This window comes from Lathyrus oleraceus, chromosome 7 (assembly GCF_024323335.1).
Source record: "Lathyrus oleraceus cultivar Zhongwan6 chromosome 7, CAAS_Psat_ZW6_1.0, whole genome shotgun sequence".
Classification (NCBI taxonomy): Eukaryota; Viridiplantae; Streptophyta; class Magnoliopsida; order Fabales; family Fabaceae; genus Lathyrus; species Lathyrus oleraceus.
This window is the reverse complement of record NC_066585.1, coordinates 173989001-174002904: the sequence shown is the minus strand read 5'-3', so window position 1 is coordinate 174002904 and position 13904 is coordinate 173989001. Positions and strand designations below refer to the sequence as shown.

General features: G+C 39.1%; 1 protein-coding gene across 1 annotated transcript; it reads right to left on the bottom strand.

The window, feature by feature from the left end:
• Positions 1-3952: 3952 nt before the first annotated feature.
• LOC127102699 (uncharacterized) lies at positions 3953-6064 on the bottom strand. Its single transcript, XM_051040046.1, has 4 exons — positions 5701-6064; positions 5480-5598; positions 4829-5256; positions 3953-4688 (listed from the first exon to the last, which is right to left on the bottom strand). Exons 1-4 carry the CDS (start codon positions 6062-6064, stop codon positions 3953-3955), a joined length of 1647 nt encoding a protein of 548 aa, XP_050896003.1.
• Between the last annotated feature and the right edge of the window lie 7840 nt (positions 6065-13904).

The window sequence follows — 13904 nt, the reverse complement described above, 5'->3', positions numbered from 1 at the left end:
AAGAGGAGAAAGGCACTTGAGTTCCAAGAGGGAGATCATGTGTTCTTGAGAGTTACTCCGACGACAGGTGTGGGTAGAGCTTTAAAGTCTAAAAAGCTTACTCCGAGGTTTGTGGGTCCGTATCAGATTTTGAAAAGGGTTGGGGAAGTGGCGTATCGGATAGCTTTACCGCCGTCGCTTTCTAATCTGCATGATGTGTTTCATGTATCTCAGTTGAGAAAATATATTGCGGATCCTTCGCATGTTGTTCAGTTGGATGATATCCAGGTGAGGGATAATTTGACCGTTGAGGTGTTGCCAATTCGGATAGATGACCGAGAAGAGAAGACCCTGAGAGGTAAGAAGATTGCTCTAGTGAAAGTTGTTTGGGGAGGTCCAGCTGGTGAGAGCTTGACTTGGGAGCGTGAAGATCAGATGAAGGAGTCGTATCCGGCTCTATTTGCTTGAGGTATGTTTTCGAGGACGAAAACTTCTAAAGTGGGGGAGAGTTGTAACACCCCGAATATTGTTAGATTAATTTAAATATTATTTTAATATGATTATTTGAAGGTAAAATGAATTATTAAATAATATTGGGAATTATTATTATTATTATAGATGTTATTTATTTTAATAATAATTAAATAAATAAAATAAATGGAATCTGAAGAGTGGAAGGGTAAAAGTGGAATTTGATAAAAGAGGCCAAAGTGAGAACTCAGAGTGTTTTTCACGTATTTTTGCCTCAGAGTCAGAGAAAGGGAGAAACGCTGAAGAGAAAGAGAAGGAAGAGGAAAAGGCCAAAGATTGCTCAGAACTTCCTTCAATCCAAAGAGGTAAGGGGTCTGAACCTTATTAAACGATAATATGCGAGCAAATTCATGATATATGTTGGATTGTTGATGGATTTTGGGGATTTTAGGGAGATTGGGAAAGTTGGGGTTTTGATGGAAATTCTCCGATCTGTGAGTTTTGTTGAGTTATATGCATTATAATCGAAGTATGTTGTGTATATATGACTATTAAATGTTGATATTGGGTTGTTAGCTGTGGGGTATGAGTTATGGCGAGTAGAGAAGCAAAGCTGCGCTGGTTTCCGTAGCAGATGGCTTCTGTTCGCGCGCGATTCGCGGCGCGAAGCCCAGTTCGCGGCGCGAACTGGGCAGGATTCAGAGGAGTTTTGTAACGCATCGTTCGCGGCGCGAACCCTGCTGCGCGGCGCGTACTGAAGCGAATTAATTGTTCGCGACGCGATCCTTCGTTCGCGGCGCGTCCTGGAGTGATGGAGGAGTTCGCGGCGCGTCCCTATGTTGGCGGCGCGAACTGTGCTGTGAAGCTAATGTTGGTGAGTTTTTGAGTACGTTGAGTTGCGAGACTCTTAGTAAGTCGCTGTAATTGTATTATAAACAATTAACAGTGATTATATGATTGTGTATGAGGTGTTTATGATGATGAGATGTTGAATTTACGTGTTTAGTTATAAATGTGTTATGTAACGATGTGATATCGTTGTAATGTTGTTGTTGTTTTATTGAGTTGTATGTCATGCTATTAATGATGATGATAACATGACTATATGATGCTGTGGTTGCTATGTTGATTATGATGCATGTTTGGTGTGCATGCATTCATGAAAGGCCGATGCCTAGTGATGAACGGACTGAGTTCCAATGATGTTGTTGACTCCGGGCTTGTTGAGAGGCTTGGTTCCTTGCGGGGAACTCGGATTCTATGGTGATGAATCTGGGAGTGGTGATCCTGTAGTTGGTCACAAAATGGGTATACCGAGTCGTGTTGAGTCATGCATGGGTGTGTGCATTGCATTTGATATGTTGTTTTGTTGATGTTCATGAGTATGTTGATTATGATGATTATGATGAGCTGTGTTGGCATATGTGAAATATATTTATGTTTATATTTCTGTCGTTATATTATTATTTAATAATGTAATTCTCACCCCTTCTGCATGTGTTTATGTTCATCTATGATGAGCAATGTGCAGATAAAGAGGAGTAGCTATTGTTGAGGTTTGAAGAATAAGTGTAGAGTTATTCTACAGAGTCGAGTCAAATGCTCTGGTCATGTGACACCGGGGTTATGGGATTCGATAGATAATTGGTTATTATTTACATTGTTTATGATGACTAATATGTTGAGATGCTTTGTTGAGATAATGTTGAAACATTATTATGAATTGTTATATGATGAATGATAATATTTGTGTTGTTGTCCGCTGCGAAGTTTTAATAAAATAAATAATATGTTTTATGTTGTGATGCGATAAGTGTTATGTTGTAACAAATGTAAACTCTTCTACATGTTGTACTCTGATAATCTATTTAAATATGTCGTTTGGGTAGAAGGGTGTTACAGTGCCCGTTTTCAAGAATCCTGAGAGAGTGGTGATTCAATACGACAACAATAACAGTAACAGCGTCAGCAACAGATCAGTATCATCGTTGGTCATACGGCTAGCGGGGTCCAGTCCCGTATTCATCTGATAAAGTTGTTCCGTATCCGTATAATGCTACCATGATGAATGATGGTCAAGAGGTACCATTGCCTACGACCAGTTCTGTAGTGACCATTGTTGATGTTACCAAGGTGACCCGCAGTGGTCGTGTGTTTGGGCCGGTGTTCCCAAAAGATAAAGGAGAATCAGTTGTCAGTAAGAAGGTAGAAGTGCTTATTGTGGATCCAGTTAGTGCTTCAAAGGGTAAGTCTAGTGAATCCAGCGATTTGAAGACTAATGATGATGATGAGGTACTCCGGTTAGTAAAGAAGAGTGAGTTTAGTATGGTGGAGCAACTGCTCTAAACCCCCTCAAAGATTTCAGTGTTGTCTCTGCTAATGAATTCAGAAGCGCACAGAGAAGCACTGCAAAAAGTTCTTGAGCAAGCCTTTGTGGAACATGATGTTACGGTGGATCAGTTTGATCATATAATAGCTAATATCACTTCCTGCAACAATCTCAACTTTTGTGATGAAGAACTCCCTAAGGAGGGTAGGAATCATAATTTGCCTTTGCATATCTCCATGAATTGCAAAGAGGATGCATTGTGTGTTGCTTGATTCTAAATGTCCAAGGGAATTTGGGTTTCTATATGACATTCTTGTCTATTGGATTGCTACCCATTGGTCAGATCTTTTCAACTCTTAACTTTTAATTTTTTGCATAAGATTAGTCTCTTCATATCTTCCCCATTTCTTTAATTTCAAAATCTCTCCCTCCTTTTAAAAATCTACTTTCATTGAACTCATTTTGTTCTAAACTTTGACCACTTTGCAAACTAGAAACTTTAACCTTATGCCATTGCATTTTTAAACTTCTTTTCTTAATCAAACTTGTAAATAGATTTAATTATACTTGACTTAAACTTTCAAAAAGCCAAAAAGAACTAACTCATTCAAACCATTTTTAGGCCTTTGTGCCTTTCAAACTTAATTTTTTGATTAAAAGCAATGCCTCCACTTTGAAATTTGTATCACGAACTACGAGGTTTTGATCCCTCATTTTTATGTTGGTATGTAGGCACCAGTCCGAAGGTCTTGTCAAACACAAAAATATAATTAATGAATTCTTTTCTCATCCCCCCATTCTATTTGTTTGTATACATCCTTTTGTACAAAATACATATGCATACAAGAAAGGGCTCCCTAGGAATACCTAAGACACTTTGGGTTCTAACACCTTCCCTCTGTGTAACCAACCCCCTTATCTGAAATCTCTGACATTTTATTAGTTTTGCTTTGAAAACTTCTTACTTTTGGGTTATGTTCGTACTTTTCCCTTTTCCCTTGGAAATAATAAAAGCGCAGTGGTGACTCTGGTTTTATTGATCTCTAACTCATCCATAGCTTGATGATCATGAATTTACCGCTACATGAGGAACTTAAGCAGAATTCCCTCAGGAGTTTTCTTAAACAACTATGAACCTAAAAGAACACAACTCAATGCTCATTAGCTGGTTTTTCAATCAGTAGACGTTGTTGGATTCTGCAGATACACCACTATTGGCCTTTTCCAGTCTTCATCTGCCAAATTGTCTATTGCCAATATTTCGAAATTTCCTTCATCAGCATACCCTAGCTTCGTGTTTTCTAAATCTAATTGCGTTAATATGGTTTCCACGAATTTTCCCCTGACTTCAACGACTTTGTGCAACTTTTCCTTTAAAATTTTGTACCCGGATGCAATCTGAGTTAAATCGTTAGCTACCTTGTTTTCTATTCGCGGTATATGTCGAATATAAACCATTTCGAAATTTTTTAATAGTCGACTGGTGATTATGAAATACATGATCAAATTCTCCTTAACACATCTATATTCCTTTATGATCTGTTTTATGACCAAATCCAAGTCTCCCATTATCTCAACTCGAGTTGCCCCTAATTCCATCAACATTTCAAGTCCTGTTATGAGGGCTTCGTATTCAGCCTCATTATTTGAACAAGTACCTTCTACTTTGTACTGGAATTTTGTTAGAATTTTATTAGGAGAAATAATTACAACCCCGATGCCCGTTCCATCTTTTTGACTAGATCCGTTGAAGTACAACTTCCGCGGTCGCAATTCGACATAGTTCAATGCGTTGGCGTCAATGGAGTGATCGACTATGAAGTCCGTTACCACTTGTCCTTTAACAGCTCTTAATGGCATGCATGTTAAATAGAGTCCAGTTAATGCTAATGCACGTTTCCCAATTCGACTATGCAAAGTTGGTTGGATAACATATGTTTAATAACGTCATAATAAGATGAAACATACACGTCAACAAGTTTGATATAATGTTTCAACTTTGTACAAGAGAAATATAAGCATAAACATAATTTTTTGATCATGCTATACCTAGTTTCTACATCGTTTAAAACTCTACTAAGGTAGTAAATGGCTATTTTGACACCATTATCATCCTCCTGGGCTAACATGCTCCCTAAGGTTTTGTCAGATACAGATATGTACAATCTCATACTTTTATTTCTGCAAGGTGGTGTTAAGATTGATGGATGGCTCAAGTATGCTTTAATCTTATCGAACGCTTCTTGTTGAGTCTGCCCCCATTCAAACACTTCATTGTTGAGTCGAAGCAAAGGTGAGAATGCTTGCGTCTTCCCACTAAGGTTTGAGATGAACCTCCTTAGGAAATTGATCTTGCCTAGCAGCGACTGCAAACCTTTCTTCGTCGATGGCCCTTTCACTTCCATGATGGCCTTGGTCTTATTCTGGTTTATTTCGATCCCCTTTTTGTGGACGACGAAACCTAGAAAATCCCCATCCTGCACACAAAAAACGCATTTTACAGGGTTCATGTTAGACCATATTTCTCATTCTCTCGAAAGTTACTCGAAGATGGTCTACATGACTCCTCGCTGAAACAGACTTAACAACAATATCGCCTATATAAAATTGCATAAAAGTTTCTATGAAATCATGGAAGATCGAGTTCATCGCTCTTTGGTAGGTCGCCCCGGCATTTTTCAAACCCAAAGGCATCATTACCCATTCGTAGGTGCCTAAGGCTCCGGGGCAACGAAATGCTATTTTTGGGACATCCTCTTCGGCAATAAATATTTGATTATACCCAGAATACCCATCAAGCATACTTAAATATTCATAGCCTGCAGCAGAATCGACTAACATTTCCGCCACTGGCATCGAATATTCATCTTTTGGGGTTGCAGTATTTAAATCTCTAAAATCTATGCAAACTCTTAAAGTACCATTCTTCTTTAGAACTGGCACAATGTTAACTAACCATTCGACATACCTGGCCGTGCGAATGAAATTACAATGGAGAAGCCTTTCAACCTCCTCTTTGATCTTCAGCAGTATTGCTGGAACAAATTGTCTTGGGTTCTGCTTCACAGGCTTCTTTCCAGGCTTGACCGGCAGTTTCAATTTGACCAGCTCCCTGCTTAAACCAGGCATTTCGTCATAGTCCCATGCGAAACAGTCTTTAAACTCTCTCAGCAACTGGACCACTTCAATCTTGAGTTGAGGATGAATGTTGGCACTGATGTAAGTCGGCCTTTTTATTACCCCCTCTCCCAAGTCCACTTCTTCAAGGGGATCCTGAGCTAGCATCTTAATGTTTGTTGCTACCAGATCCTTCTCAAAACTAAAGGTTCATCGTCGTATATCGAATCGAGCCTCTGGTCTTGCCCTTCATCCTGACATTTATCAGGTGGCATTGGGTCAAAGTCCTTCCCGGGACCTATTGATGAAGAAATTTTACTAGTTTCAACAGCTATATTTTTGACCTCGGTCTCTAAGGCCAATTGTTTCTTGCTTTCAGCTATGTAAGCTGAAATCCTCTTTAAAGTTGTAAACTCAATCATTATTACTGAATTCACTTCCCCATCCTGTGGGGTAGACTCAAGATACTCCCAAACATTTGAAGTTATCTTCACCTATTATCTCTCTATCCCACCGAAAACCATAGTAAGGGTGTAATGACAAGGAACAATAGGCGTTTTCATTAGGGGTAAACGCAAACTCAGCCGAGTCACAAGGAGCTTTAGTGGCTAAGTTTTTGTCAAACTGGCGCCTATCGACATGATTGATAGGGGTTTTAAAGTACCCCTGATCCGCCTCAATATTTTCGACGATGCCACCTGGGCGCCAAATTATTATCCTCTGGTGCATTGAAGATGGGACAACCCCGACCCCATGGATCCATTCTCTTCCAATCAAAAGATTGTAGTTAGCCTTTGTTTCCACAATCATAAACATTATGGACATAGTGATTGTCCCCACGGTTAATTCCACTTGGATAGCCCCTAGGGTGGAACCTACTTTACCTTCGTAGTTGGTTAACAGCATATTATGAGGTTTGGAAATAGTATCATATTTGCCAATTTTCCTCAGCATGATGTGAGGCATCAAGTTCACAATCATTCCATAATCCACCAATATTTTATTAACCGGGATGTCTTCGAATTTTCCAGTGATGGAGAGGAGTTTCAGGTGGCTCTTCATGGCTTCACCGGGCCTTTTGAAAAAAGCATTTTGCTCTTCAGCACAGCCGTTGTTCATTACATAGTAACATACTAGCTTGTGAGCAGCCATCTCCTTCTCGGTGATAATGTCATTGTCTTCGACTTCAGTACATATACCATTCCGACTAAGATGTATAAGGAAGCCTCCGAACCAGAGTCGAAGTTGTCAGTCAACAACTCATCTTCGGCGGCCACCTGATTGTATTTTTCTCCGGCCGTCTTACCTGAAATATTGGGATTTATTTTAGTGAAGTTTGGGCCATCTCTTTTCTTCACAATCACGTTGGTACTCGACTCAGCCTTATCCCTCTCACCAGCTTCTCTTTAGGCTTTTCGCCTTCTTTGTTCTATTCTCCATTGAGATCTCGTCATAGGGGTTTTCCCTTATAATTCTCGGACACATGTGAGGTCCTTTTGTTGGACCGAAATTCTTGGTGGTAAGCCAGCGACGAACCTCTTTCAACCTCGAAGTTCTGCCACTTTCCATGATCGCGTTTCTTTCCATCAGTTTGCTTGACCCAATTTCCATTTGATCCCTCGATGCTTGGCTTGAAGGTCATGGGTTTGTAATTTTGCCCTGCTTGCTTGGTTTCGCTTAGCTTCACCATGGGGTGTATAGGATCAAGATATCTCCTGGGATCAAAAGCCCTTTCTGGCTTACCCATTTGATGAATTTGGATGGCTTTATGGCCATCGTGGTGTTTTACTCTCCTAACCCCTTCAAGATTCTGAGTTTCCTTCTTGTCGAAAACAACACTACACCTAGGGCATAACATAACTTCTGACTTCTTTTTCTAACACCTTTGGAGGAAGTCTGACAATGTTTCTTCATCTAGAGGGAAAGCGACCTTGTTATACTTCTCCTGTCGACATTCATCATCGACCTCCATAGAGGTTTCTTGAGATAACTCCACCATATTAACCTCCATGTGGATATCCTCAGTAATATCCAACCTTTGGAATTATTTTTGAAGGCCATAAGTGGCCTTGTCCATCTGGACGAAATTATCAGTGGTTTCTTTAGTAATCATCATTAACTTTGAACTCCCAGCGTCTCGACATTTGAGACTTCAAGGTTTTCCTTTTTGACATCCCCTGTATCCTTTTGGGAGAAATCATCAAAAGGTGCTTGCTCGAAGTACTCATGAACCCTAGCCATAACAGGTCCATTGACAAAGTCTTCAGTGACTTCGGTCATGTAGAAATCATCAGCGACTTCAATAAGGTTCACTTTCTCTGGCTCAGTATAATGAGCATCAACTATCTATAGAGGATCAGAGTCAATCTTCATCTGGCTCCGTGTTTTGTCTCTGAACTTAAGTCTTCCTTCCTAGATGGCACTCTGCACAAGGTCCCTTAAAAGAAAACATTGAGACGTCTTATAACCCAAAAAACCATGGTATTTGCAAAATCCTCTTTTCTTTCTTTGTTCTAAAAGGGGTACTTTGCACCCGAAGGTACTATCATCTGACCATCTTTGACTAGTAGGTCAAAAACTTCATCACATTTTGAAACGTCGAACGTATATGTTTTCTTTGGAAATCTATCATTCTTTTCAGGTTCGACATGATTTTTTCCGTTTGAAGGGGCTAAAACTTTGCACGCATATGGTGTCCCTTGTGTCAATTCAGCAAGTTCGATCTCATTATCGTCGAAGTTTGAAACTTCATGACATGAACCTTCGTCAACATTCCTGAAATTGACATAGGCTACCCTTTTACCTTTGTTCACCCTAGCCTTTTCTTCCTTTAAACGTTCTAACTATCGAACTCTGTCAGCCAATTGGGCCATATCCCTTAGGTATTGAGTATATAATTTCTTTCTAATCGAATAGTCAAGGCCCCAAGTGGCCATTTCGACCAGTTCATGCTCTGGTATTTGCGTAAAACACCTGGCTTTGAGTAGTCGAAATCTGTTCAGATACTCATCAATTGGCTCAGTGAACTTTCGTCTGACACTAGCCAAATCTTTCAAACTTATCTTCGTTTGACCCATATAGAACTACTCATGGAACATTCTTTCCAGTTGGTTCCATGTCTGGATCAAATTTTGGGGCAAGGTTGTGAACGATGTGAAAGCATTCTTTGTGAGAGAACTTGGAAAAAAATTCATCCTAAGGCTCTCGTTATTTGACATATCTCCAGCCTCAATTAAATATCTCGACACGTGTTCAACAGTAGACTCAGTAGTATCCCTGACAAACTTGGTGAATTTGGGGATTTTGGTCCTGAGGGGTGCTTCCGCTTGTAAGATATATTCTTCTAAAGGCGACGTATAGTTTGGCCTTCTAAGGCCAAAATTTACCCCGTTTCGAACCATAACTATTTCGACTATAGCTACTAGGTTATTGTCTGCTGCCACATAATCATGTCGAACTTGACGTATGATATCATCACCATTTTGGTTTCTATTTACCATTAACAGCCTCGGTTCCCTGGGTTACATGTGGTTCGATCCTAGGGGGTACTACTACTCCCCCTTAGTTTTGTGGGATGTGGTTAATGGTGAGGTCTTCCTCAAACGTGGCCTATTAATTATCTCTTACCCAATCCCTAGGAAGAGAATGCTGGTGCTGAGGTATACCAAGAAACTTAGACATTTGAGCCACCCGTGTTTTTATCTGTTGATTTGACTGAGTCGTATTCTGGATCAGAGGATTTAGCACAGTGGTCAAAGTCTGAGTCAACATTTAGACCATTTCATGATTGCTTTCGCCCATCTGTTGCCTTCATACCTCCGCAGAGTTATTAGCAAGCGTAGGTGGTTGTGTTAGGTGTCTCAAACCTATAGATTGGTTGGTTCGACCCATGTTAATCCCAGACCCTTGCACTGGCGAATTTATGTTGACCACCGGTTCCGAAAAAGTAGAACCCGTATTCTGCAGATTAGCCATCACTGAAGTTGGCATTCCATATGGCTGCTCTGGAATACCAAATAGTATTGAGAAACCGGGGGGTACCAATGACTTATTCGGAATATCTCTAATTGGTGAGGGAGTGTGAGGAGGTCCCCTAGGCCCAATGTAGGTTAAAATTGGTTCAGTATGGGAGATCGAATGCGTAGGCATCGAACTCACCATACACTGAACTACTTCGAACGCATGCGTTGTAGCTGTGTTTGCCCCTATCAAAGTAGGAAGGGGCGTTATGTTACTAGTCGATGGGTTTTGAGAGTTTTAGATGTCTGGCGGATTCACATTCTCCATTCTCGTATGAGATTCTCTCCCTGTTCTTCGTTCGTCATTTATGGCTATTTTACCACTTCTTAAAAGCATACAACGAATCTTCCCCCAAACAAAAATTTAACAACCCGAGCTACACTCAATACATAACGTTAGCACTGGTCCCACTGGGCGTGCCAATTTGTTTACCTAAAAAATTGGTAAACAACCGCTGATCTTCCAAATTTCTAAATTTGGTTACTCGTAGGATCGATCAGATTGATCCTAGGACATGTGCTAAGTGTTTTAGAAATGTGGTAGTAACGAATAGTCAAGGCTAAGCATAAAATCAGAGTTTAAAAGAACACTAACAACAAAGGATTAGTCAAATGAAAGAAATCTTAAATCAACGTTTGAAAACTAACAAAAAAGAGTGAAGTAAACGACATAAATCATAAGGGATTTAGAAATGACAAAGTAAATTTTGTAAGTACAGGAATCTTAAGACTGTAAAGTAAGTGTTGAATGTAGGGAAAGAACGAAGAAATCTTAAAACTGCAAATGACAAAGTAAAAGGAAGGTGTTTGAAAGGAAGAAGTGAGAAGTATATTTCTGGAAAAAGTAAAGACAACTTTATATTGCTTTGAAATAACCAACAATGGTGTAGGCAACGTACATTTTGTGCTTTACAATTCTTCTTCACACGAATACTTAGTAAATTTACAGGTTTTGCACACAATTTGACACACACTTTTCTAACATTAAGACCCTATATTTATACTGGATCGAGATAACCGCTTTGATGGTTCTTCAATCATGTCGAGACACATGGCACCTTGTATGCGCGCATTCATTCACCATGCTACACGTGTGTTCTCACGGTTTCTGACAAAGGCGAAATTGCCTCCTTTATTTAAATTTTGAATCTTTGATCGAAAACCGTTTTCAACCGCTTCTCTACAGAACCGCTCTGAAGTCTCAGCTGTGAACTTGATCTTTATCCCCTTAGCCAAGTCGACTCACCTCCAGCTGGTTGAATACTACTTTTTGTTCGAAACCTGCTCTGCATATTTTTTTTTCCAATTTTTGAAATTCTTGATGGGCGTCGAAAATATGAGCTAGCAGACACGTATACTATCTCACCAGTACTAAAAGAACAAGTTCATGGATGTACAAGATAAAATAAAATAAAATGTTGTAGTCTCACATCGAGCATAATAAAGTTAGACTTGTCAACTTCCTTTGTATTGCAAATTGGTTGAGAGAAAAACTTCATCGTCCGAGTCCACTATTTCATTACCCTTCCTTAAAAAAAACTAATAATAAATAACTAATGTATACTTAACTCTCTTATATCAGCTAAGAAAATCTTTAATTTGAGTTGGTATTTTCAATAGTTTTCACTTTCATTAATGTGATAATGACCTCTCCATAATTAAGGAAATAGTTAAAAGAGATAGCCTCAGGTATATGTTCAATCAGATCAGTTGGGAGCAGTTCTCAGTTGATAGACAAGACACCTACGAGAATATCACCTTAGAGTTCCCCAATTCCATCTATTATTTTCCTCACATAAGAGTAGGCAAGGACAGAGATGGGACTATCTTTATACTATTTGGGCATGATTACACTTTCAATCATAATGAGATAGGAAAGATGTTAGGATTTCATACCAGCCAAGATGCCTTTACTAAAGTTCCAGGAGATAAGTTTATGCAGTATGAACTCAATAGTTTCTGGGATAACATTACAATTGAAACCCCACCTAACTATGGGAGGATAAATGCTACCATCATCCATAATCCAGCAATCAGATACTTCCATATGGTCCTAGCACAAACTTTCTTCAGAAAGAGTGAAGCCACTGACATGTTAGTAAAGAAGAATTGTTCATCATGTTTAGTGTCTTCCAATTCCATCCAATTCATTCTGCAACATTACAGCTTGCTAACCTGAATACTATAGCTAATTCAGTAAGATGATACATTCATGTTGGCGGGATCGTCACCTCCATAGCCATTATTTTGGGACTCCAGAACCAAGTGACTCATCTAACCCCGAATCGTAAGCAAACTAGCATCCACAACCGTGAAAACTGGCTGTACAGATTAGAGGGCCAATGAGAGACACCTCAGACCCCTTCCAAGTTTGAATGCTTCTCCATCAAATATATATTCATCATCCTCTTCTGCAGGTCTTCCTAATCAACAAGAGCGTAATATTGACTATGAGCTTAACACCCTTAGACATGAAGTCACAACTATTCTCTAGACACTTCAAGATCAAACTGACAGAATGGCAGAGCAAATGGATCACCTATTTCAAGAGATTTATTCTTTACGTAGAGCAATAGGTCCTACAACTAGGTACCGTGGTACCTGATAATTTTCATTTGTCTATCCTTTCCTACCTCTTTCAATGAAACATTGAGGCCAATGTTTTGTTTAAGTGTAGGGGATGATATATTTTCTTCTTGTTAATTTTATTTCATTTTATGCAATTACATTTCAACTTTTAGTTATCGAGTTCTCAACGTTAAACAAAGCACTGCGTGGGAGGTAACCCATAGAAATTTTATCATTCTTTCAAATCAATTCAATTTAAAAGTTTTATTCATATAAGTCTTGAGTTATTTTTCACTTTTTATTAGTTTATCCATTTAATTTGTTTTCCAAATTATGCTCTTTTAACCCTTAAGTAGGTCCAAAATTATTTAAATGCCCCAAATATGACTATAAAAACGTAGCAAATTGGTCCATGGCGTTCCCCATGTACTCATGGCGTTCCCCATGGCCTTCAAAAGTGTATAATCCCAATTATAAACCTCATGGCATTCGTCACACACCTCATGGCGTTCACCACAAATCTAAAACGCACAGAAGTTAGAATTTAACCCTTTTTTGCCTTTCAAACTTCATTTTCTCATCTTCTAGCTACCCATTTTCATTATTTCATTACTCCACTCACATTTACTACTTCCTATTCCCAAAAAAAGACTTCAAACTTCATCTTTCCCTTTTCTAAGCTTCACTCACCCATTCTTATATAAAACTCATCTCATAATAAACTTCTACCTCCACCATTCTTACTTACAGTTTTGTGCATGAAAAGTTCCTACTTATGTTAGACTAACTTTAGAATTTCTTAGCTCTCTGGTGTACACCTCATAGAGTTGGACTGCTAGCACTGTTAGTTTCTGCATGTTTAACAAAGAATATCAGTTTAATCTGAATCAAATTGCTGAGTTGTTACAATTTCCGTATGGTGAGGGTGTTATTTGTGAGACCCATTTAGACACTGATTGGGTGCACGAGTTTGGTCAATTATGGAAGCAATTAACTGGAAACCTTGCTGATAACTTTGAGGGTAATAATGTGACTCATGTCCATAACCCGACCACATGTTATTTTCTCCAATTTTTGACACACACTATTTTTAGTTAGGAGAACAAGAGTAGAATTAATTCTAAAAAGTTATTTTATATCCATTCCGTTTTTTAGTCTACACGGGTTAATTCAACCTCATTCATGTTGGCCCACATGCAAGAGGTGGCTCAAGGAGGTGTTGACTTTAATGGTATTATGTTTCGGGACGGGAGAGACGGTGAAAAATAGAGAAGGAAACGTGAAGCTCTTTTGAACCGGGAAATTGTCCCGATAAGGTACACAAATTATTATTGTTTACGTACTTTAGAACTGTAGGAAAGTGTGCATCGGATGCTAGGAAGGTTAGGTTTGACACATTTTTGTGCACGAAGAGACCCTAC